The sequence below is a fragment of the Salmo trutta genome, chromosome 8, assembly GCF_901001165.1.
Source record: "Salmo trutta chromosome 8, fSalTru1.1, whole genome shotgun sequence".
Taxonomy (NCBI): Eukaryota; Metazoa; Chordata; class Actinopteri; order Salmoniformes; family Salmonidae; genus Salmo; species Salmo trutta.
In genome coordinates this window covers 51,013,900-51,040,922 of record NC_042964.1, presented here as the reverse complement: position 1 = coordinate 51,040,922, position 27,023 = coordinate 51,013,900, and the positions used below count along the sequence as shown (strand labels likewise).

General features: G+C 43.6%; 1 protein-coding gene and 1 pseudogene across 1 annotated transcript in view; one reads left to right on the top strand and one right to left on the bottom strand.

Annotated features, from left to right (window-relative positions):
- The window catches only part of LOC115199182 (plexin-B2), a gene marked incomplete at its 3' end in the record, with an annotated part of 43,024 nt that extends 17,467 nt beyond the window's left edge, over positions 1-25,557 (top strand). The window contains 15 exon segments of the mRNA XM_029761814.1: positions 830-917; positions 2,213-2,376; positions 7,702-7,850; positions 8,940-9,072; positions 10,424-10,560; positions 10,788-10,970; positions 12,323-12,431; positions 16,553-16,762; positions 17,515-17,694; positions 18,149-18,285; positions 19,583-19,683; positions 23,382-23,611; positions 23,809-23,990; positions 25,041-25,107; positions 25,411-25,557. Coding sequence (XP_029617674.1) covers positions 830-917; positions 2,213-2,376; positions 7,702-7,850; positions 8,940-9,072; positions 10,424-10,560; positions 10,788-10,970; positions 12,323-12,431; positions 16,553-16,762; positions 17,515-17,694; positions 18,149-18,285; positions 19,583-19,683; positions 23,382-23,611; positions 23,809-23,990; positions 25,041-25,107; positions 25,411-25,557 — 2,217 coding nt within the window.
- The window catches only part of LOC115199183 (plexin-B2-like), a 213,584-nt pseudogene that overhangs the window by 119,378 nt on the left and 67,183 nt on the right, over positions 1-27,023 (bottom strand).

Genomic DNA, 27,023 nt, shown 5'->3' with positions numbered 1-27,023 from the left:
GTGCGTGTTGGATTGTGTGTGCATGCGTGCATGTCAGCGTTTTCGTTAGGAAAATGTGGTGCTGGATATTTGACAGGAAGTATTATAATTTAAGACGTTTGAGAAATGTACTGGACCCATATGCATTGGGTGGTAACCTGATTAGGGCGTCCACCCACGGTGCTCAGAATGACAGAAATAACATTTACATTATGCTAATTCATCTTAACAGAACATGCAACTCAAGGAGGCAACGATGCTCACGTTGAAGATGATAGAAGAACTGTCCACATTGAGTTTCCTCAGCCAACAAGACGAGTAGAGAACAGCAGAATCACTAGCCTGTCAGTCTAATCTCCCCCATAGTAGAACAGTTGACCTATTGGTCAGCTAGTCGTTCTGTGGGAGAAGGAAATAGCCTACTCCAAACAGACTCTGGGACAGTTGTGGGACGATAGATCCCCAATTCATACAACCGATAGTCCTCGGCTACGTACAAATATATATTTTAAAAGCAATGAGTCTGATGTAACAGATCAGAATGTTTAACTTAAAATGTTGAGAAACAGTGTTTTCTTCCCAGTAGGCTACGTGAGGTGGTTCGTCCCATAATGCAGTTAGTGGTAAAACACTTCTTCTCCCGCACAGTTTTATTCATTGCTTTTCCTTTTTTTTTTGTCCAAAAGCCGGCCATAACCAGCTAACAGAAACCCCGGTGTGTGTGTGTGTGGGGGAGGGGGGGATGTGTCTCTGTGTGAGCGAGAGAAAGAGCCAGCAAGTGTGTTTTGACATGTCTCTGGCCCTCAGTAACTCAGTGTGTTTTCTCTGTTGTGTATGTCCTGTGTGTTAGTTTTCCTACGACAAGGAGCAGGAGGTCAATGTGTCCTTCCACATCAAAGACAGAGACTCAGAGAAGAAGATTGACAGCACTCTGACTGGTGAGTCTGGAGTTGATGCAGTGCTGCTGTTCAATGCACTGTTCAAACAACTGTCTGAATACAACCAGGATTATTCTGCTCAAACTGTTGATCCATTTCAACTCTTTCACCTTAATGGACCTGCGTTGGATAACCCGAGTATTGGACATGTTTAATATTCAGCCATTATTATTATTATTTCATCAGTTTTTGGGACAAAGGTCAAGCTTATTTGAATAAGATATGAATCCTGTACAGACTGGTGGGTTATTGGTATGGAGTTGTTGTTTCATCTCTTTCCCCTCCTCTCAACCCCCCCTGCTTCTCTCCCCTCCCTCTCTCCCATTCTACCCTCCTCTCTCCCATTCTACCTCCTCCTCTCTCCCATTCTACCTCCTCCTCTCTCCCATTCTACCCCTCCTCTCTCCCATTCTACCCTCCTCTCTCCCATTCTACCCTCCTCTCTCCCATTCTACCCTCCTCTCTCCCATTCTACCCCTCCTCTCCCATTCTACCTCCTCCTCTCTCCCATTCTACCCTCCTCTCTCCCATTCTACCTCCTCCTCTCTCCCATTCTACCCTCCTCTCTCCCATTCTACCTCCTCCTCTCTCCCATTCTACCCTCCTCTCTCCCATTCTACCTCCTCCTCTCTCCCATTCTACCTCCTCCTCTCTCCCATTCTACCTCCTCCTCTCTCCCATTCTACCCTCCTCTCTCCCATTCTACCTTCTCCTCTCTCCCATTCTACCTCCTCCTCCTCCTCTCTCCCATTCTACCCTCCTCCTCCTCCTCTCTCCCATTCTACCCTCCTTCTCCTCCTCTCTCCCATTCTACCCTCTTCCTCCTCCTCTCTCCCATTCTACCCTCCTCCTCCTCCTCTCTCCCATTCTACCCTCCTCCTCCTCCTCCTCTCTCCCATTCTACCTCCTCCTCTCTCCCATTCTACCTCCTCCTCTCTCCCATTCTACCTCCTCCTCCTCCTCTCTCCCATTCTACCTCCTCCTCCTCCTCTCTCCCATTCTACCTTCTCCTCCTCCTCTCTCCCATTCTACCTTCTCCTCCTCCTCTCTCCCATTCTACCCCCTCCTCCTCCTCTCTCCCATTCTACCTCCTCCTCCTCCTCTCTCCCATTCTACCTCCTCCTCCTCCTCTCTCCCATTCTACCTCCTCCTCCTCCTCTCCCATTCTACCTCCTCCTCCTCCTCTCTCCCATTCTACCTCCTCCCCTTCCTCTCTCCCATTCTTCCATCTCCTCTCTCTCTATCCTCATTCTCTCCCTCCTCCCCCTCCTCCTCCTCTGCTCTTCATCTCTTAGTGGTGCTGTATAACTGTTCTCTGGGTCGTGAGGACTGCAGCCTGTGTAAGAACGCCGACCCCAAATACAACTGTGTGTGGTGTGCCAACATGAGGTCCTGTGTGTACAGAAAATTGTGCGGGTCCCAGGAACCAGCGCAGTGCCCCAACCCCAAGATCACTGACGTGAGAACAGTCTCTCTCTCTGATTATCACTAGAGGTGTTCTCCTCTGCCTGGTCACAACTGTATGGTCTGGTGCACTCTTTTTTCCTGTCTTCTTCCCTTTAGCTGTCACTGTCGTACTCTTCTCCTTCACATGCTGTCCTCCTCAACTTTCCCATGTTCAATTTGGTTTAAATAATGCAAAAACAAAGTGTTGGAGAAGAAAGTAAAAATGCAATATGTGCCATGTAAAAAAGCATTTAATTTCCTTGCTCAGAACATGAGAACATATGAAAGCTGGTGGTTCCTTTTAACATGAGTCTTCAATATTCCCAGTTAAGAAGTTTTAGGTTGTAGTTATAGGAATTATAGGACTATTTCTCTCCATACCATTTGTATTTCATATCCCTTTGACTATTGCATGTTCTTATAGGCACTATCGTATTGCCAGCCTAATCTCAGGAGTTGATATGCTTGAAGTCATAAACAGCGCAATGCTTGAAGCACAGCGAAGAGCTGCTGGCAACCGCAGGAAAGTGCTGTTTGAATGAATGCCTACGAGCCTGCTGGTGCCTACCACCGCTCAGTCAGACTGCTCTATCAAATATCAAATCATAGACTTAATTATAATAACACAGAAATACAAGCCTTATGGTATTAATATGGTCAAATCCGGAAACAATCATTTAGAAAACAAAACGTTTATTTTTTCAGTGAAATACGGAACCGTTCCGTAGTTTAGCAAACGCACGGCAACCCTAAGTCTAAATATTGCTGTTACATTGCACAACCTTCAATGTTATGTCATAATTATGTAAAATTCTGGCAAATTAATTAGTCTTTGTTAGGAAGAAATGGTCTTCACACAGTTCGCAACGAGCCAGGCAGAACCAAACTGCTGCATATACCCTGACAGCTTGCACGGAACGCAAGTGACACAATTTCCCTAGTTAAAATAAATTCATGTTAGCAGGCAATATTAACTAAATATGCAGGTTTAAAAAATGTACTTGTGTATTGATTTTAAGAAAGGCATCGATGTTTATGGTTAGGTACATTGGTGCAACGACAGTGCTTTTTTCGCGAATGCGCTTGTTAAATCATCACCCGTTTGGCGAAGTAGGCTGTGATTCAATGAGAAATTAACAGGCACCACATCGATTATAAAAAATGTACTTGTGTACATTTATATACACACTGATCTACTGCTGTAACGACTGTTCACTACAATATACACACTGCACTACTACTGTAACGACTGTTCACTACTATATACACACTGAACTACTACTGTAACGACTGTTCACTACTATATACACACTGAACTACTACTGTAACGACTGTTCACTACTATATACACACTGATCTACTACTGTAACGACCGTTCACTACTATATACACACTTAACTACTACTGTAACGACCGTTCACTACTATATACACACTGAACTACTACTGTAACGACCGTTCACTACTATATACACACTGAACTACTACTGTAACGACCGTTCACTACTATATACACACTGATCTACTACTGTAACAACCGTTCACTACTATATACACACTGAACTACTACTGTAATGACTGTTCACTACTATATACACACTGAACTACTACTGTAATGACCGTTCACTACTATATACACACTGAACTATTACTGTAACGACTGTTCACTACTATATACACACTGAACTACTACTGTAATGACTGTTCACTACTATATACACACTGAACTACTACTATAACGGCCATTCACTACTATATACACACTGACCTACTGCTGTAACGACTGTTCACTACTATATACACACTGATGAACTACTACTGTAACGACTGTTCACTACTATATACACACTGAACTACTACTGTAACGACTGTTCACTACTATATACACACTGATGAACTACTACTGTAACGACTGTTCACTACTATATACACACTGATGAACTACTACTGTAACGACTGTTCACTACTATATACACACTGACCTACTGCTGTAACGACTGTTCACTACTATATACACACTGATGAACTACTACTGTAACGACCGTTCACTACTATATACACACTGATGAAATACTACTGTAACGACCGTTCACTACTATATACACACTGAACTACTACTGTAACGACTGTTCACTACTATATACACACTGATGAACTACTACTGTAACGACCGTTCACTACTATATACACACTGATGAACCACTGTAATGACTGTTCACTACTATATACACACTGAACTACTACTGTAACGACTGTTCACTACTATATACACACTGCACTACTACTGTAACGACCGTTCACTACTATATACACACTGCACTACTACTGTAATGACCGTTCACTACTATATACACACTGCACTACTACTGTAACGACTGTTCACTACAATATACACACTGATGAACTACTACTGTAACGACCGTTCACTACTATATACACACTGAACTATTACTGTAACGACTGTTCACTACTATATACACACTAAACTATTACTGTAACGACTGTTCACTACTATATACACACTGAACTATTACTGTAATGACCGTTCACTACTATATACACACTGATGAACTACTGTAATGACCGTTCACTACTATATACACACTGACTGTAACGACTGTTCACTGCTATATACACACTGATGAACTACTACTGTTATGACCGTTGACTACTATATACACACTGAACTACTACTGTTATGACCGTTCACTACTATATACACACTGAACTACTACTGTAACGACTGTTCACTACTATATACACACTGAACTACTACTGTAACAACCGTTCACTACTATATACACACTGATGAACTACTATAATGACCGTTCTACTATATACACACTGAACTACTACTGTAATGACCGTTCACTACTATATACACACTGATGAACTACTGTAATGACCGTTCTACTATATATACACACTGAACTACTACTGTAACGACCGTTCACTAATATATACACACTGATGAACTACTACTGTAACGACTGTTCACTACTATATACACACTGATGAACTACTACTGTAACGACCATTCACTACAATATACACACTGAACTACTACTGTAATGACCGTTCACTACTATATACACACTGATGAACTACTACTGTAACGACTGTTCACTACTATATACACACTGAACTACTACTGTAATGACCGTTCACTACTATATACACACTGAACTACTACTGTAACGACCTTTCACTACTATATACACACTGATGAACTACTACTGTAACGACCGTTCACTACTATATACACACTGAACTACTACTGTAACGACTGTTCACTACTATATACACACTGATGAACTACTACTGTAACGACTGTTCACTACTATATACACACTGAACTATTACTGTAACGACCGTTCACTACTATATACACACTGAACTATTACTGTAACGACCGTTCACTACTATATACACACTGATGAACTACTACTGTAACGACTGTTCACTACTATATACACACTGATGAACTACTACTGTAACGACTGTTCACTACTGTATACACACTGATGAACTACTGTAACGACCGTTCACTACTATATACACACTGATGAACTACTACTGTAACGACCGTTCTCTACTATATACACACTGATGAACTACTGTAACGACCGTTCACTACTATATACACACTGAACTACTACTGTAATGACCATTCACTACTATATACACACTAAACTATTACTGTAACGACTGTTCACTACTATATACACACTGATGAACTACTACTGTAACGACTGTTCACTACTATATACACACTGAACTATTACTGTAATGACCGTTCACTACTATATACACACTAAACTATTACTGTAACGACTGTTCACTACTATATACACACTGATGAACTACTGTAATGACCGTTCACTACTATATACACACTGACTGTAACGACCGTTCACTACTATATACACACTGATGAACTACTACTGTTATGACCGTTGACTACTATATACACACTGAACTACTACTGTTATGACCGTTCACTACTATATACACACTGAACTACTACTGTAACGACTGTTCACTACTATATACACACTGAACTACTACTGTAACAACCGTTCACTACTATATACACACTGATGAACTACTATAATGACCGTTCTACTATATACACACTGAACTACTACTGTAATGACCGTTCACTACTATATACACACTGATGAACTACTGTAATGACCGTTCTACTATATACACACTGAACTACTACTGTAATGACCGTTCACTACTATATACACACTGATGAACTACTACTGTAACGACTGTTCACTACTATATACACACTGAACTACTACTGTAATGACCGTTCACTACTATATACACACTGAACTACTACTGTAACGACCTTTCACTACTATATACACACTGATGAACTACTACTGTAACGACTGTTCACTACTGTATACACACTGATGAACTACTGTAACGACCGTTCACTACTATATACACACTGATGAACTACTACTGTAACGACCGTTCTCTACTATATACACACTGATGAACTACTGTAACGACCGTTCACTACTATATACACACTGAACTACTACTGTAACGACCGTTCACTACTATATACACACTGAACTACTACTGTAACGACTGTTCACTACTATATACACACTGAACTATTACTGTAACGACCGTTCACTACTATATACACACTGAACTATTACTGTAACGACCGTTCACTACTATATACACACTGATGAACTACTACTGTAACGACCGTTCACTACTATATACACACTGATGAACTACTACTGTAACGACTGTTCACTACTGTATACACACTGATGAACTACTGTAACGACCGTTCACTACTATATACACACTGATGAACTACTACTGTAACGACCGTTCTCTACTATATACACACTGATGAACTACTGTAACGACCGTTCACTACTATATACACACTGAACTACTACTGTAATGACCATTCACTACTATATACACACTGAACTACTACTGTAATGACCGTTCACTACTATATACACACTGAACTACTACTGTAACGACCGTTCACTACAATATACACACTGAACTACTACTGTAACAACCGTTCACTACTATATACACACTGAACTACTACTGTAACGACTGTTCACTACTATATACACACTGATGAACTACTACTGTAACGACCATTCACTACTATATACACACTGATAAACTACTGTAACGACCGTTCACTACTATATACACACTGATGAACTACTGTAATGACCGTTCACTACTATATACACACTGATGGCACTGACCTTTATATTCTATATTAATCTACCACACTCATCTAAATCATCCCTTTTCTTTCTTATCCCCAGATCATCCCTCGTTTCGGGCCTCTGAAAGGCGGGATAGTGGTGACCATTAAAGGGTCTAACCTGGGCATAAAGGAGGAGGACATTAAGAAGGTGACGGTGGCTGGAGTGGACTGTGTTCACCAGGGGGACAGATACTCTGTCTCCACCAGGTATAGTGATAGTGGGGGGGCAGAGTTACATCCCTGTAATCACGGCCGGTCCGTTCATTAGGCAGGATTAGGCGTCTGCCTATGGCGGCAGATTGATGAGGACGGCATTTGCTGAGCTAAACTGACCAAGACCCACCTTCAACAACAACACATAAAACCTCACATAGTTTTGCCCCGAAACAATGACAATTAGTGGCATATGGGCTTTTTAGGTGAGCGCTGATGCCGCCCTGTAATACGCAGTGCCCACTTTGTCAAAGGCAGGGTCGCAAAATATTTATCTTGTCCGTTCCCACCGGCCTCTCCAGAGTGCTGTTGAAGAAAGAGTATGTGGCCTTTTCTGTGGCCTTCAGGCTTGAGATAAAATGTATGACGATGTAATGAGACAGGTTTCTCCAATCAAATAGCCTAACCTAAATGGAAACCAATCAGCTGTCAAATGAGCTGTCATGTTAACAAACAACATATCCTAAAAACAGGACCGGTCAAAGTAAAATGGACAATATGGAATGGATAATCACAGCTGTTTCCAGGAGTTTCATCCCATTGTCATGATCAGTGGTTTCAAGTTTGTTTCTGTACATTTTTGACAAATTGACAAGATTGTGCAAAGGGTGGCTACTTTGAAGAATCTCAAATACATAAAATATATTTTGATTAACACTTTTTTTGGTTACTACATGATTCCATATGTTATTTCATAATTTTAATGTCTTCACTATAATTATACAATGTAGAAAATAATAAATAAAGAAAAACCCTTGAATGAGTACAGTAGGTGTCCAAACTATTGACTGCTACTGTACGTCTTTTCAACTTTAATTCACAACCGAAAATGAACCTGATTTAAACACCTAGAAAATACTTATTTTTTTTGCTTACTGGGACTATTCTAGGTTTGTGAAGGGGGGTGGCATTTTTTGGTCCCGCCAGAATGGCAAGGACCGGCCCTGCCTGTAATGTACTTTTATGTCCAGCGAATAACATATTTCATTAAACACAACATTTCAATGTACAGTATGTCTGCTTGTGTGTGTGGTGGAGAAACCGGGCCTTTGTCTTACTCCAGCTGTTCTGTGTCTTCTCCAGTGTTGTGTGTGAGATCGGTCCGGTCCGGCCTCCTGCTTCACTGGACCCCCCAGGGCCCATCAACCAGGGGGTAGTGGAGGTAGAGGTGGAGGGGGGCAGGACAGGACGTTCAGAGGTCCTCTTCACCTATAGGGTACGTTTCATACAGTCACAGGGCCATTCTTTACCCCAACATGAATCCTAACTGTTGTAAGAGTCGGGCCCACACTGTGAAGGAGTGATCTGACGTTTCATTCTGTACATGGCCCTTAGTGTGGTTAAAGCTCTGCTCAGTGCTCATACAGCCACTATGTTAGTCTCTCTGCTGGTTTTACATCTCCACGTTCATCAATCTACTTAGTTCTTAGAAGATGCTCTTAGAATTCAGAATAGCATCTGTTGAAAGGAAAGAGAAATTAACGGGGATTTACTCAAAAACAGGATTTACTCAAAAACACATCTATACTGGGAGCCTATTTTACTTCATGGTACATTTTTACACTCATTTATTTTGGGGTTCATATTTTCTTGTTTGTTTCTTCCAAAATAACAATGTCCCCATGAGAATGTACTGAGCTTGAAAAGCTATTTTTCCTTATTATAGATTTGATCAAAGCTTCAGATTTTCTAGGGAACATAACATTCTTTTGCTCTCTCTTTCTCTCACTCTCGTTTGCTCTCTCGTTCGCTCTCTCGCTCTCGTTTGCTCTCTCGTTTGCTCTCTCGTTCGCTATCTCGCTCGCTCTCTCGCTCTCGTTTGCTCTCTCGCTCTCGTTTGCTCTCTCGCTCTCGTTTGCTCTCTCGCTCTCGTTTGCTCTCTCGCTCTCGTTTGCTCTCTCGCTCTCGTTTGCTCTCTCGCTCTCGTTTGCTCTCTCGCTCTCGTTCGCTCTCGTTTGCTCTCTCGCTCTCGTTTGCTCTCTCGCTCTCTGCCTCTCGCTCTCTGCCTCTCTCTCTCTCTCTGCCTCTCTCTCTCTCTCTGCCTCTCTCTCTCTCGCTGTCTCTCTCTCTGCCTCTCTCTCTCTCGCTCTCTGCCTCTCTGCTGTTTTAAGTTGGTCTGCTCCAGATCTGGCTGTCTACTCGCAGTATTTTCTCAGCAAACTACTACTAAGTGGTGTTCAGTAGCTGTGTTGTGGTGTTCAGTAGCTGTGTTGTGGTGATAAAATACTAAGTGGTGTTAGACAGTGGGCCCTGGGCTGTTAGACAGTGGGCCCTGGGCTGTTAGACAGTGGGCCCTGGGCTGTTAGACAGTGGGCCCTGGGCTGTTAGACAGTGGTGTTTGTTACACCGGAGTTTGTCATGGGACACATGCAGTATATTGTACAGTACATGTATACACAGTGTGTTAAATGTAAAACATTTTGGATGAAAGCATTTGCTAAATAACCATATAGAATGTTAAAAGGTCAGGACAGGAGTTTTTCCTTGTCAGGTCATGTAGTCAGGAAAACCTCCAGGACCTAAGTATGTTACCTTATCACTGATGTCTCATCTCTTATCCCCTCCAGGACCCCATCCCTGAGAAAGTTTCCCCCTCTACGGGCCCTGCGGCCGGGGGAACAGTCATCACCATCTCTGGGAAACACCTGGATACGGCAAACAAGGATGATGTCATTGTCACCGTGGGTGGAACGCCCTGTAAAGTGTAAGGATGATCACACTTGAGTCTTCCAACCCCTGCAGTTTGCTGTCTGGACAGGTTGCCTATGTCATGTCCTATTCAATTGTTCTCTCAAGGCCGACCTCTGAAATATATTAGCCATACAGTAATTGTGTTTGACTTGTTCCTTTGAGATTACGTTCTCTCCCCTCAACACTACAACCCCTGTTTGACCTGTCCCATAATGCTCTCTGTCCCTGTTTCTCCCTCAGGTTGTCGTTTGGCAGTGAGATCACCTGTGAGACAGGTGTATACAAGGGACAAAAGGTTCCATCGGAGACCCTGAGTGTCTCAATGAGGTATGGGAAGAGCACCACCAAGGACGTCCCTGGCTCCTTCCAGTACTCTGAGAACCCCAAACTCACTGACTACAGCCCCAAGAACAGCTTCGTGTGGTGAGTAGAATCCAGGAACAATGTTCCAGAGAGTGTTGAAATCAAAGCACCTCTTTTTCTTTAAGCGATGGTTGGGTTGAATGCAAATCAGTTTGAAGCGGATAATGAAATGACAGTTTCTTATTGGACAAATGCAGGTAGTGTCTCCCTCTTTCAAAACATTTCAAAAGGTTTCTCCTGTTTTGTGCTTCCTAACATGACCCTGATATATGGTGTCGTCGTCTAGTGTTTCAGTGGAGGCAGGAGCATTACATTTGTCATTTAGCAGATGTTCTTATCCAGAGCCACATAGTTAGTGCAGTCATCTTAAGATGGCTAGGTGGGACAACCACATATCAGTCATAGTACTGGAAGTACATGTTTCCTCTGTCTATACCTTCACAGTCCGAGCTAGTAAGAGAGAAAAGAGTCAAGTGCGAGTGTTGGTTCACAAAACATGTTTTCAGAAGACGGGCAGGGACTCTGTTGTCCTAGCTTCAGGGGGAAGACGGGCAGGTACTCTGCTGTCCTAGCTTCAGGGGGAAGACGGGCAGGTACTCTGTTGTCCTAGCTTCAGGAGGAAGACGGGTAGGTACTCTGCTGTCCTAGCTTCAGGTGGAAGACGGGCAGGTACTCTGTTGTCCTAGCTTCAGGGGGAAGACGGGCAGGTACTCTGTTGTCCTAGCTTCAGGGGGAAGACGGGCAGGTACTTTGTTGACCTAGCTTCAGGAGGAAGACGGGCAGGGACTCTGTTGTCCTAGCTTCAGGAGGAAGACGGGCAGGTACTCTGTTGTCCTAGCTTCAGGAGGAAGACGGGCAGGGACTCTGCTGTCCTAGCTTCAGGAGGAAGACGAGCAGGGACTCTGCTGTCCTAGCTTCAGGAGGAAGACGGGCAGGGACTCTGTTGTCCTAGCTTCAGGAGGAAGACGGGCAGGTACTCTGTTGTCCTAGCTTCAGGAGGAAGCTGGTTCCATCATTGGGGTGCCAGAACAGAGTAGAGCTTGGACTGGGCTGAGCGGGAGCTGCCCTCCCATAGGGGTGGGAGAGCCAAGAGACCTGAGGTGGCAGAATGGAGTGTTGGGGTTGGGATGTAGGGTTTGAACATAGCCTGAAGGTAGGGAGGGACAGTTCCTCTTGCTGTTCCGTAGGTAAGTATCATGGCATTATAGTGGATTCAAGCTTTGACTGGAAGCCAGTGGAGTGTGCGGAGGAGCAGGGACATGGGAAAAGTTAGGAAGGTTGAACATCAGGGGGGCTGCAGAGTTCTGCTGAGTTGCACAGGTTTGATGACACAAGCAGGGAGCCCAGCCAACAGAGAGTTGCAGTAGAGTTGTTTTATTGAGAGCTGACATGTGTGTTGTCTGGTGTTTCAGTGGAGGCAGGAGGATCGTGTGTGTGGGCAGTGGTTTTAACCTCGTCCAGAGAGCCTCCATGAAGGTGCTGCCCTCTGCTGATGACTTCTCTCAGTCCCCTCCCATTGAGGTTAGTGCACACTACTCACTACTTATACAATATGTTATCATTCTAGAGTCCACTCCTATTATACACTACACCTAATGTTATCATTCTAGAGTCCACTCCTATTATACACTACACCTAATGTTATCATTCTAGAGTCCACTCCTATTATACACTACACCTAATGTTATCATTCTAGAGTCCACTACTATTATACACTACACCTAATGTTATCATTCTAGAGTCCACTCCTATTATACAATACACTACATGTTATCATTCTAGAGTCCACTCCTATTATACAATACACTACATGTTATCATTCTAGAGTCCACTTCTATTATACAATACAATACATGTTATCATTCTAGAGTCCACTCCTATTATACACTACATGTTATCATTCTAGAGTCCACTCCTATTATACAATACATGTTATCATTCTAGAGTCCACTCCTATTGTACAATACACTACACGTTATCATTCTAGAGTCCACTCCTATTGTACACTACATGTTATCATTCTAGAGTCCACTACTATTATACACTACATGTTATCATTCTAGAGTCCACTCCTATTATACAATACACTACATGTTATCATTCTAGAGTCCACTACTATTATACACTATATGTTATCATTCTAGAGTCCACTACTATTATACACTACATGTTATCATTCTAGAGTCCACTACTATTATACACTACATGTTATCATTCTAGAGTCCACTCCTATTATACACTACACCTAATGTTATCATTCTAGAGTCCACTCCTATTATACAATACATGTTATCATTCTAGAGTCCACTCCTATTATACAATACACTACATGTTATCATTCTAGAGTCCACTACTATTATACACTACATGTTATCATTCTAGAGTCCACTACTATTATACACTACATGTTATCATTCTAGAGTCCACTCCTATTATACAATACACTACATGTTATCATTCTAGAGTCCACTACTATTATACACTACACCTAATGTTATCATTCTAGAGTCCACTACTATTATACACTACATGTTATCATTCTAGAGTCCACTACTATTATACACTACACCTAATGTTATCATTCTAGAGTCCACTACTATTATACACTACACCTAATGTTATCATTCTAGAGTCCACTCCTATTATACACTACATGTTATCATTCTAGAGTCCACTCCTATTATACACTACATGTTATCATTCTAGAGTCCACTCTTATTATACACTACATGTTATCATTCTAGAGTCCACTACTATTATACACTACATGTTATCGTTCTAGAGTCCACTCCTATTATACACTACATGTTATCATTCTAGAGTCCACTACTATTATACAATACACTACATGTTATCATTCTAGAGTCCACTACTATTATACAATACACTACATGTTATCATTCTAGAGTCCACTCTTATTATACACTACACCTAATGTTATCATTCTAGAGTCCACTCCTATTATACAATACATGTTATCATTCTAGAGTCCACTACTATTATACAATACACCTAATGTTATCATTCTAGAGTCCACTCCTATTATACAATACATGTTATCATTCTAGAGTCCACTCCTATTATACACTACACCTAATGTTATCATTCTAGAGTCCACTCCTATTATACAATACATGTTATCATTCTAGAGTCCACTCCTATTATACAATACACTACATGTTATCATTCTAGAGTCCACTCCTATTATACAATACACTACATGTTATCATTCTAGAGTCCACTACTATTATACAATACACTACATGTTATCATTCTAGAGTCCACTCTTATTATACACTACATGTTATCATTCTAGAGTCCACTCTTATTATACACTACATGTTATCATTCTAGAGTCCACTCCTATTATACAATACACTACATGTTATCATTCTAGAGTCCACTACTATTATACAATACACTACATGTTATCATTCTAGAGTCCACTACTATTATACAATACACTACATGTTATCATTCTAGAGTCCACTACTATTATACACTACACCTAATGTTATCATTCTAGAGTCCACTCCTATTATACAATACACTACATGTTATCATTCTAGAGTCCACTACTATTATACAATACACTACATGTTATCATTCTAGAGTCCACTCCCATTGAGGTTAGTAGACCATTCCACAAGTTGTCTGTTTCCTGCCAGTAGTGTATTCTAATCCCTCTAGTGTACAGTACTGTTGCTGTGGTATTAACCATGGCAGGTAGCTAGCATGTCCTAGTGTACAGTACTGTTGCTGTGGTATTATCCATGGCAGGTAGCTAGCATGTCCTAGTGTACAGTACTGTTGCTGTGGTATTAACCATGGCAGGTAGCTAGCATGTCCTAGTGTACAGTACTGTTGCTGTGGTATTATCCATGGCAGGTAGCTAGTATGTCCTAGTGTACAGTACTGTTGCTGTGGTATTATCCATGGCAGGTAGCTAGCATGTCCTAGTGTACAGTACTGTTGCTGCGGTATTAACCATGGCAGGTAGCTAGCATGTCCTAGTGTACAGTACTGTTGCTGTGGTATTATCCACGGCAGGTAGCTAGCATGTCCTAGTGTACAGTACTGTTGCTGTGGTATTATCCATGGCAGGTAGCTAGCATGTCCTAGTGTACAGTACTGTTGCTGTGGTATTATCCATGGCAGGTAGCTAGCATGTCCTAGTGTACAGTACTGTTGCTGTGGTATTAACCATGGCAGGTAGCTAGCATGTCCTAGTGTACAGTACTGTTGCTGTGGTATTAACCATGGCAGGTAGCTAGCATGTCCTAGTGTACAGTACTGTTGCTGTGGTATTATCCATGGCAGGTAGCTAGCATGTCCTAGTGTACAGTACTGTTGCTGTGGTATTATCCATGGCAGGTAGCTAGTATGTCCTAGTGTACAGTACTGTTGCTGTGGTATTATCCATGGCAGGTAGCTAGCATGTCCTAGTGTACAGTACTGTTGCTGCGGTATTAACCATGGCAGGTAGCTAGCATGTCCTAGTGTACAGTACTGTTGCTGTGGTATTATCCACGGCAGGTAGCTAGCATGTCCTAGTGTACAGTACTGTTGCTGTGGTATTAACCATGGCAGGTAGCTAGCATGTCCTAGTGTACAGTACTGTTGCTGTGGTATTATCCATGGCAGGTAGCTAGCATGTCCTAGTGTACAGTACTGTTGCTGTGGTATTAACCATGGCAGGTAGCTAGCATGTCCTAGTGTACAGTACTGTTGCTGTGGTATTAACCATGGCAGGTAGCTAGCATGTCCTAGTGTACAGTACTGTTGCTGTGGTATTATCCATGGCAGGTAGCTAGCATGTCCTAGTGTACAGTACTGTTGCTGTGGTATTATCCATGGCAGGTAGCTAGCATGTCCTAGTGTACAGTACTGTTGCTGTGGTATTATCCATGGCAGGTAGCTAGTATGTCCTAGTGTACAGTACTGTTGCTGTGGTATTAACCATGGCAGGTAGCTAGCATGTCCTAGTGTACAGTACTGTTGCTGTGGTATTAACCATGGCAGGTAGCTAGCATGTCCTAGTGTACAGTACTGTTGCTGTGGTATTAACCATGGCAGGTAGCTAGCATGTCCTAGTGTACAGTACTGTTGCTGTGGTATTATCCACGGCAGGTAGCTAGCATGTCCTAGTGTACAGTACTGTTGCTGTGGTATTATCCATGGCAGGTAGCTAGCATGTCCTAGTGTACAGTACTGTTGCTGTGGTGTTACCCATGGCAGGTAGCTAGTATGTCCTAGTGTACAGTACTGTTGCTGTGGTATTATCCATGGCAGGTAGCTAGCATGTCCTAGTGTACAGTACTGTTGCTGTGGTATTACCCATGGCAGGTAGCTAGCATGTCCTAGTGTACAGTACTGTTGCTGTGGTATTATCCATGGCAGGTAGCTAGCATGTCCTAGTGTACAGTACTGTTGCTGTGGTATTATCCATGGCAGGTAGCTAGCATGTCAACAGTGACTCAGTGAGTTTTATGTTTTTGTCTGTGACTACAGACTTCTCTTCTCTCTAAAACAGACAGTGTCCTGCCAGGAATGAAATTCAATTAAATCTTTGAATCTCTCTCCTTTCTCGCCACTCTCTCTTCTCCTCTCTCTTTTCTATCTCTCTCTGCCCCCCTCTCCAGTTTATCCAGTATGCCGTACATAAGAACGACACTGTGCTGCTGTTTGAAAGTCCAGCGGTGAACAGGTCCTCTGAGACCCAGTCCTTTAAGACCTTTCTCCATCTAGACAACGTGGTAGAGGAACTGAAGACCTTTGCCTACCACCCCGACCCGTTCTTCAATGAACTGACCAAGAACATCATCACTGAAACCTCCATCATCATCGTCACGGTAAAGAACAGTAACACTACTCTTATGGGGTTGTGTTGTCATGGTTACTGTTTAGGAGGTTTTTGGGTTATTTCTGGTAATACTCGCTTATCGTTTTCCGTGGACCAATGTGGCTTAAATGTTATTCTGCTTCAGCCTCCCGAGTGGCACAGTGGTCTACGGCACTGCATCGCAGTGCTAGATGTGCCACTAGAGATTCTGGGTTGGAGTCCAGGCTCTGTCGCAGCTGGCCGCGACCGGGAGACCCATGGGGCGGCGCACAATTGGCCCAGCGTCGTCCAGATTAGGGAGGGTTTGGGCCGGCAGGGATGTCCTTGTATCATCGCGCACTAGCGACTCCTGTGGCGGGTCGGGCGCAGTGCACGCTGACACGGTTGCCAGGTGTACAGTGTTTCCTCCGACACATTGGTGCCACTGGCTTCCGGGTTAAGTGGGCAAGAAGCAGTGCGGTCAAGAAGCAGTGTGGCTTGGTTGGGTTGTGTTTCGGAGGACGCACGGCTCTCGACCTTCGCCTCTCCCAAGTCCGTACAGGAGTTGCAGCGATGAGACAAGACTATAACTACCAATTGGATACCACGAAATTGGAGAGAAAAAGGGGTAACAAACAAATGTATTCTGCTTTGTGACTATGATGTCCCCCCGCAGAGAAAAGACAATTATAGTGCATTGATATTGATATAATTCATATCAATATTGAGGTAATCAGTGCAGTCCAGAGGTTAACAGCCAGCCACCTCTCTCTTTCTCCCCAGGGTCGTGGTTTCAGCAAGGCCATGACAGCTGAAGAAGCCCAGGCGTTTGTAGGAGATGCGTCCTGTAAGGTGACCATCCTGCAGGATGACAAGCTGTTCCTGGAAGCTCCGTCCACCCAACCCAGAGCCCGCTCCAAACGCCAGCGCAGAGACACCAGCTCCGACCCTTTGGACCTAACGGTGACAACACTGGCCTTCTGTCTAAACCCAAGGCATAGAGAGAGAGAGGCTTCAGGCATTAGCACTGGACAAGCTGATGTCTCTCTGGCTCTCAACATGTATTTCAGATAGGTGCTAGTCTTCCAGTACATTTCGATCTAACTCAGGGGTGTCCAAACTTAATCCAATGTCTTGTGTTGCAGGAATTCACTTCAGTCAAAGCAGTAACACACCTGATTCAACCATACAATAATCCTAGTCTTCTGACTGAGACCACTCAGTCCTGACAGAGACATATCAGTATCAACACCTTGATGTATATCTGGCTCTCCACAATTATACACGTCGTGTAGCTAATTAGCTTTCTTCTATTTGCCCTTAACTGACTTGAACTCTCTCTCTCTTTGTCTCTCTCTCTACACTCTGCCCCTCATCTCTCTCTTTCCCTTGCTGTCTATCTCTCTCTCCCTAACAGATAAAGTTTGGTAATGGTGAGTGGGTGGTGGGCTCAGTGAACTATGAGAGGAAGTATGAGGTTCCTTTGGCTATCATCATCCCAGCTGTCATCGTCCCTATGCTACTGTTCATAGCTGTGTCCGTCTACTGCTACAGGTACACAACTACACTTCCCATCAAGCACCACTCATGTAGTTCTGATGGGTGTATTGTTTTTAGTTCACCTGGTGAAATGGGTGTCTGGAGTTTACACTCTAGAACCAATGAAATAATCTCAAATGTTCAGACTACAGATTCACATTGTGGAACAGTTCTGGAATCTAATAGACTGTTCCTATGTGTTAGTAGTGTAATGGACTGTTCCTATGTGTTAGTAGTCTAATGGACTGTTCCTATGTGTTAGTAGTCTAATGGACTGTTCCTATGTGTTAGTAGTCTAATGGACTGTTCCTGTGTGTTAGTAGTGTAATGGACTGTTCCTATGTGTTAGTAGTGTAATGGACTGTTCCTATGTGTTAGTAGTCTAATGAACTGTTCCTATGTGTTAGTAGTCTAATGGACTGTTCCTGTGTGTTAGTAGTCTAATGGACTGTTCCTATGTGTTAGTAGTCTAATGGACTGTTCCTATGTGTTAGTAGTCTAATGGACTGTTCCTGTGTGTTAGTAGTCTAATGGACTGTTCCTGTGTGTTAGTAGTCTAATGGACTGTTCCTGTGTGTTAGTAGTCTAATGGACTGTTCCTGTGTGTTAGTAGTCTAATGGACTGTTCCTGTGTGTTAGTAGTCTAATGGACTGTTCCTATGTGTTAGTAGTCTAATGGACTGTTCCTATGTGTTAGTAGTCTAATGGACTGTTCCTATGTGTTAGTAGTCTAATGGACTGTTCCTATGTGTTAGTAGTCTAATGGACTGTTCCTATGTGTTAGTAGTCTAATGGACTGTTCCTATGTGTTAGTAGTCTAATGGACTGTTCCTATGTGTTAGTAGTCTAATGGACTGTTCCTGTGTGTTAGTAGTCTAATGGACTGTTCCTGTGTGTTAGTAGTCTAATGGACTGTTCCTGTGTGTTAGTAGTCTAATGGACTGTTCCTGTGTGTTAGTAGTCTAATGGACTGTTCCTGTGTGTTAGTAGTCTAATGGACTGTTCCTGTGTGTTAGTAGTCTAATGGACTGTTCCTCTGTGTTAATAGTCTAATGGACTGTTCCTATGTGTTAGTAGTCTAATGGACTGTTCCTATGTGTTAGTAGTCTAATGGACTGTTCCTATGTGTTAGTAGTCTAATGGACTGTTCCTATGTGTTAGTAGTCTAATGGACTGTTCCTGTGTGTTAGTAGTCTAATGGACTGTTCCTATGTGTTAGTAGTCTAATGGACTGTTCCTGTGTGTTAGTAGTCTAATGGACTGTTCCTGTGTGTTAGTAGTCTAATGGACTGTTCCTGTGTGTATATGACAGGAGGAAGAGCCAGCAGGCAGAGAGAGAGTATGAGAAAGTGAAACACCAGTTGGATCATCTGGAGGAGAGTGTGAGAGACCGCTGCAAGAAGGAATTCACAGGTATGTTCACACTATCTCACACACTATCACACACCACACACACAGCTCTAACATTACACACACACACTATCGCAATACACACACACACACTATCACACACCACATACACTGCTAAAACATTACACACACGTTACCAAATCAAATGTTATTAGTCACATGCGTCGAATACAACAGGTGTTGATCTTACAGTGAAAGGCTTACTTACAAGCCCCTAACCAACAATGCAGTTTAAAAAATAAGAATAAGAATTAAAAGTAACAAATAATTAAAGAGCAGCAGTAAAATAAAAATAGCGAGACTATATACAGGGGGTACCGGTAGAGTCAATGTGCTGGAGCACCGGTTTGTCAACGTTATATGTACAGTTGAAGTCGGAAGTTTACATACACCTTAGCAAAATACATTTAAACTCAGTTTTTCACAATTCCTGACATTTAATCCTAGTAAAAATTCTCTGTCTTAGGTCAGTTAGGATCACCACTTTATTTTAAGAATGTGAGATGACAGAATAATAGTAGAGAGAGTGATTTATTCCCAGTGGGTCAGAAGTTTACATACACTCAATTAGTATTTGGTAGCATTGCTTTTAAATTGTTTAACTTGGGTCAAATGTTTCGGGTAGCCTTCCACAAGCTTCACACAATAAGTTGGGTGAATTTTGGCCCATTCCTCCTGACAGAGCTGGTGTAACTGAATCAGGTTTGTAGGCCTCCTTGCTCGCACACACTTTTTCAGTTCTGCTCACAAATGTTCTATAGGATTGAGGTCAGGGCTTTGTGATGGCCACTCCAATACCTTGACTTTGTTGTCCTTAAGCCATTTTGCCACAACTTTGGAAGTATGCTTGGGGTCATTGTCCATTTGGAAGACCCATTTGTGACCAAGCTTTAACTTCCTGACTGATGTCTTGAGATGTTGCTTCAATATATCCACATAAATTCCATCCTCATGATGCCATCTAGTTTGTGAAGTGCACCAGTCCCTCCTGCAGCAAAGCACCCCCACAACATGATGCTTCCACCCCCGTGCTTCACAGTTGGGATGGTGTTCTTCGGCTACGGTTGGGATGGTGTTCTAAGGCTTGCAAGCCTCACCCTTTTTCTCCAAACATAACAATGGTTATGGCCAAACAGTTCTATTTTTGTTTCATCAGACCAGAGAACATTTCTCCAAAAAGTATGATCTTTGTCCCCATGTGCAGTTGCAAACCGTAGTCTGGCTTTTTTATGGTGGTTTTGGAGCAGTGGCTTCTTCCTTGCTGAGCAGCCTTTCAGGTTATGTCGATATAGGACTTGTTTTACTGTGGATATAGATACTTTTGTACCTGTTTCCTCCAGCATCTTCACAAGGTCCTTTGCTGTTGTTCTGGGATCGATTTGCACTTTTCGCACCAAAGTACGTTCATCTCTAGGAGACAGAACACGTCTCCTTCCTGAGCGGTATGACTTCTGTGTGGTCCCATGGTGTTCATACTTGCATACTATTGTTTGTACAGATGAACGTGGTACCTTCAGGCTTTTGGAAATTGCTCCCAAGGATGAACCAGACTTGTGGAGGTCTACAATTTATTTTCTGAGATTTTGGCTGCTTTCTTTTGATTTCCCATGAAGTCAAGCAAAGAGGCACTGAGTTTGAAGGTAGACCTTGAAGTACATCCACAGGTACACCTCCAATTGACTCAAATGATGTCAATTAGCCTATCAGAAGCTTCTAAACCCATGACATCATTTTCTGGAATTTTCCAAGGTGTTTACAGGCACAGTCAACTTAGTGTATGTAAACTTCTGACCACTGGAATTGTGATACAGTGAGTTATAAGTGAAATAATCTGTCTGTAAACAATTGTTGGAAAAATTACTTGTGATGCACAAAGTAGATCTCCTAACCGACTTGCCAGAACTAAAGTTTGGTTGAAAAACGAGTGGTTGAAAAACAAGTTTTAATGACTCCAACCTAAGTGTATGTAAACTTCCGACTTCAACTGTAGGTAGAGTTAGTGACTATGCATAGATAATAACAGAGAGTAGCAGCAACGTGGGGGGGGGGGAATGCAAAGCAAATAGTCTGAGTAGCCATTTGATTAGCTGTTCAGGAGTCTTATGGCTTGGGGGTAGCAGTTGTTTAGAAGCCTCTTGGACCTAGACTTGGTGCTCCGGTACCCGCTTGCAATGCGGTAGCAGAGAGAACAGTCTAGAACAGTCACACCACATACACTGCTATAACATTACACACACATGCCACTCCTGGCTCACGAGTGGCGCAGCGGTCTAAGGCAATGCATCTAAGTGCTAGAGGGGTCACTACGGACACCCTGGTTTGATTCAAGGCTGTATCAACCGGCCGTGATTGGGAGTCCCATAGGGTGGTGCACAATTGGTTCAGCGTCGTCCAGGTTTGGCTGGGGTAGGCCGTCATTGTAAATGAGATTTTGTTGTTAACTGACTTGCCCAGTTAAATCAATTACAGTCTTGTTGCGTTTGGGTTCACCTAGGAGCTCGTCTTGTTGTTGCGTTCGGATTCTCCTAGGAGCTAGTCTTGTTGTTCTGGTTCTCCTAGGAGCTAGTATTGTTTTTCTGGTTCTCTTAGTAGCTAATCTTGTTGTTGCGTTTGGGTTCTCCTAGGAGCTAATCTTGGTGTTGCGTTCGGGTTCTCCTAGGAGCTAATCTAGTTGTTGCGTTTGGGTTCTCCTAGGAGCTAATCTTGTTGTTGCGTTTGGGTTCTCCTAGGAGCTAGTCTTGTTGCGTTCGGGTTCTCCTAGGAGCTAGTCTTGTTGTTCTGGTTCCCCTAGGAGCTAGTATTGTTGTTGTGTTCTGGTTCTCCTAGGAGCTAGTCTGTTGTTGTGTTCTGATTCTCCTAGGAGCTAGTCTTGTTCTGGTTCTCCTAGGAGCTAGTCATGTTGTTCTGGTTCTCCTAGGAGCTAGTCTTGTTGTTCTGGTTCCCCTAGGAGCTGGTCTTGTTGTTGTGTTCTGGTTCTCCTAGGAGCTAGTCTTGTTGTGTTCTGGTTCTCCTAGGAGCTAATCTTGTTGTTGCGTTCGGGTTCTCCTCGGAGCTAGTCTTGTTGTTCTGGTTCTCCTAGGAGCTAGTCTTGTTGTTCTGGTTCTCCTAGGAGCTAGTCTTGTTGTTGCGTTCAGGTTCTCCTAGGAGCTAGTCTTGTTGTTCTGGTTCTCCTTGGAGCTAGTCTTGTTGTTCTGGTTCTCCTAGGAGCTAGTCTTGTTGTTGTGTTCTGGTTCTTCTAGGAGCTAGTCTTGTTGCGTTCTTGTTCTCCTTGGAGCTAGTCTTGTTGTTCTGGTTCTCCTAGGAGCTAGTCTTGTTGTTCTGGTTCTCCTAGGAGCTAGTCTTGTTGTTGCGTTCGGGTTCTCCTAGGAGCTAGTCTTGTTGTTCTGGTTCTCCTTGGAGCTAGTCTTGTTGTTCTGGTTCTCCTAGGAGCTAGTCTTGTTGCTTTCTGGTTCTCCTTGGAGCTTGTCTTGTTGTTGTTGTTCTGGTTCTCCTAGGAGCTAGTCTTGTTGTTGTTCTGGTTCTCCTAGGAGCTAGTCTTGTTGCTTTCTGGTTCTCCTTGGAGCTTGTCTTGTTGTTGTTGTTCTGGTTCTCCTAGGAGCTAGTCTTGTTGTTGTTCTGGTTCTCATAGGAGCTAGTCTTGTTGTTGTGTTCTGGTTCTCCTAGGAGCTAGTCTTGTTGTTGTGTTCTGTATCTTCTTCCAGACCTGATGATTGAGATGGAGGACCAGACCAATGACCTGAGTGAGGCCAGGATCCCCTTCCTGGACTATAAAACCTACACAGACCGGGTCTTCTTCCTGCCCTCTAAAGACGGGGACAACGATGTCATGATCACTGGCAAGCTGGACATCCCCGAGGGACGGAAGGTCATCGTAGCTCAGGCCCTCAACCAGTTCTCCAACCTGCTCAACTCCAAGACCTTCCTCATCAATGTAGGTTTACTCAGCTAGCTGAGATGGCTGTTTCTCTCCCTGTCTGTCTGGCTCTGTCTATTAGTCTGGCTGCCCTTCTACAGTAGTTGTGCCTGATACAGTTTGAGTATTGCCATCGTTCTGTACCTACAGATGTTCTATAGACTTATAGTGAGTTGCTAACCCCATCTCTCTGTTGCGTATCTGTGTGTTCTTAGTTCATCAAGACCTTGGAGGGCCGTCCAGACTTTAACGCCAGGTCCAGGGTCTACTTTGCCTCGTTACTAACCGTGGCTCTGCACGGTAAACTAGAGTACTACACAGACATCATGAGAAGCCTGCTGCTGGAGCTGATGGAGGAATACGTGCACAGCAAGAACCCCAAACTCATGCTGCGCAGGTCAGACACACACAGCCTTCCAATCAGGCTGGTCTTCATGAAAACAGGCATTTCTTATTGGACAAGGTTTAATGGTAGCTCTCTGTTCAGTAGTGTTTTGGTATGGTCCTAGTAAACCCAGGTGGTGACAGTAGTTAACATGTTGACTGTGTGTGTACAGGTCAGAGACAGTAGTTAACATGCTGACTGTGTGTGTACAGGTCAGAGACAGTAGTTAACATGCTGACTGTGTGTGTACAGGTCAGACAGTAGTTAACATGCTGACTGTGTGTGTACAGGTCAGACAGTAGTTAACATGCTGACTGTGTGTGTACAGGTCAGAGACAGTAGTTAACATGCTGACTGTGTGTGTACAGGTCAGAGACAGTAGTTAACATGCTGACTGTGTGTGTACAGGTCAGAGACAGTAGTTAACATGCTGACTGTGTGTGTACAGGTCAGAGACAGTAGTTAACATGCTGACTGTGTGTGTACAGGTCAGAGACAGTAGTTAACATGCTGACTGTGTGTGTACAGGTCAGAGACAGTAGTTAACATGCTGACTGTGTGTGTACAGGTCAGAGACAGTAGTTAACATGCTGACTGTGTGTGTACAGGTCAGACAGTAGTTAACATGCTGACTGTGTGTACAGGTCAGACAGTAGTTAACATGCTGACTGTGTGTGTACAGGTCAGACAGTAGTTAACATGCTGACTGTGTGTGTACAGGTCAGACAGTAGTTAACATGCTGACTGTGTGTGTACAGGTCAGACAGTAGTTAACATGCTGACTGTGTGTGTACAGGTCAGACAGTAGTTAACATGCTGACTGTGTGTGTACAGGTCAGACAGTAGTTAACATGCTGACTGTGTGTACAGGTCAGAGACAGTAGTTAACATGCTGACTGTGTGTGTACAGGTCAGACAGTAGTTAACATGCTGACTGTGTGTACAGGTCAGAGACAGTAGTTAACATGCTGACTGTGTGTGTACAGGTCAGACAGTAGTTAACATGCTGACTGTGTGTGTACAGGTCAGACAGTAGTTAACATGCTGACTGTGTGTGTACAGGTCAGAGACGGTGGTGGAGAGGATGCTGTGTAACTGGATGTCCATCTGTCTGTATCAGTTCCTCAGGGTGAGACGCACCTCATTGATTCAAACCTTCTCTTTTAAACCCTCTCTTTTAAACCCGCTCTCTCGCCCCGCCCGCCCGCCCGCCCGCAATTTCTTCTGTTTTAGATGAAATGTTCCAATTGATTTGGTCTTATTGATTTTTGGATTAAAGCGCTCTTTAAACAATCAGTCATGTGTGACAGTGAACATGGAGCTGTATCTTCAGTAATTACACTGAGAGAATGGTCTCATTAGTACTGCTGAGCTCACTCCCCTCTCTCTGTGTGTGTGTGTGTGTGTATGCATCTTCACTTTGTGTGTGTAGGACTCTGCGGGAGAGCCCCTATACAAGCTGTTCAAGGCCATCAAGCACCAGGTAGAGAAGGGTCCAGTGGACGCTAAGATGAAGAAGGCCAAGTACACTCTGAACGACACGGGACTCCTAGGGGACGATGTGGAGTACTGCGTCCTGGTGAGTACACTCTGAACGACACGGGGCTCCTAGGGGAGGACGTGGAGTACTGCGTCCTGGTGAGTACACTCTGAACGACATGGGGCTCCTAGGGGACGACGTGGAGTACTGCGTCCTGGTGAGTACATTCTGAACGACACGGGGCTCCTAGGGGACGACGTGGAGTACTGCGTCCTGGTGAGTACACTCTGAACGACACGGGGCTCCTAGGGGACGACGTGGAGTACTGCGTCCTGGTGAGTACACTCTGAACGACACGGGGCTCCTAGGGGACGATGTGGAGTACTGCGTCCTGGTTACTACACACTGTACCGCACCGCTCAAAGAATTACAAATAATAGAAGAGATATTCCTATTCAAAGCAGCACTCCATGGTGGGTGAAGCAGCAGACATTTTGAGTGAACTGGATTCTCCAGCTATAACCACTCTACTACCGATTTGTAATTCTACGACACAAGCCCTCAATACAAGAACACTGGCTGTCTTATCAAGTCTAACCATCTGCTCTGGCTCCTGCGATCTAGTCCTAAATGCCCTCTACTCACACTGGTACCTGCTCCTCTATGGATGATCTCACTCTGTGTATTATTGTGATGCGTACGTGACCCAGGACACATAGTGACTGTAGATGTCCACTAACATCACATGGAATGGAATAATGACTTTGAGCAGAGTGTCTCAGAGCTCAGTGAGGACAGAGAGCATTGAGAGAGAGAGAGCATTGAGAGAGAGAGAGCATTGAGAGAGAGAGAGCATTGAGAGAGAGAGAGCATTGAGAGAGAGAGAGAGCATTGAGAGAGAGAGAGAGCATTGAGAGAGAGCATTGAGAGAGAGAGAGAGCATTGAGAGAGAGAGAGAGCATTGAGAGAGAGAGAGCATTGAGAGAGAGAGAGCATTGAGAGAGAGAGAGAGAGCATTGAGAGAGAGAGAGAGAGAGCATTGAGAGAGAGAGAGAGCATTGAGAGAGAGAGAGAGCATTGAGAGAGAGAGAGAGAGCATTGAGAGAGAGAGAGAGAGAGCATTGAGAGAGAGAGAGCATTGAGAGAGAGAGAGAGAGCATTGAGAGAGAGAGAGAGCATTGAGAGAGAGAGAGAGCATTGAGAGAGAGAGAGAGAGCATTGAGAGAGAGAGAGAGCATTGAGAGAGAGCATTGAGAGAGAGAGAGAGCATTGAGAGAGAGAGAGAGCATTGAGAGAGAGAGAGCATTGAGAGAGAGAGAGCATTGAGAGAGAGAGAGCATTGAGAGAGAGAGAGCATTGAGAGAGAGAGAGCATTGAGAGAGAGAGAGCATTGAGAGAGAGAGCATTGAGAGAGAGAGCATTGAGAGAGAGAGAGAGAGCATTGAGAGAGAGAGAGAGAGAGAGAGAGAGAGAGCATTGAGAGAGAGAGAGAGAGAGCATTGAGAGAGAGAGAGAGAGAGCATTGAGAGAGAGAGAGAGCATTGATAGCAGATATATTGAGAGAG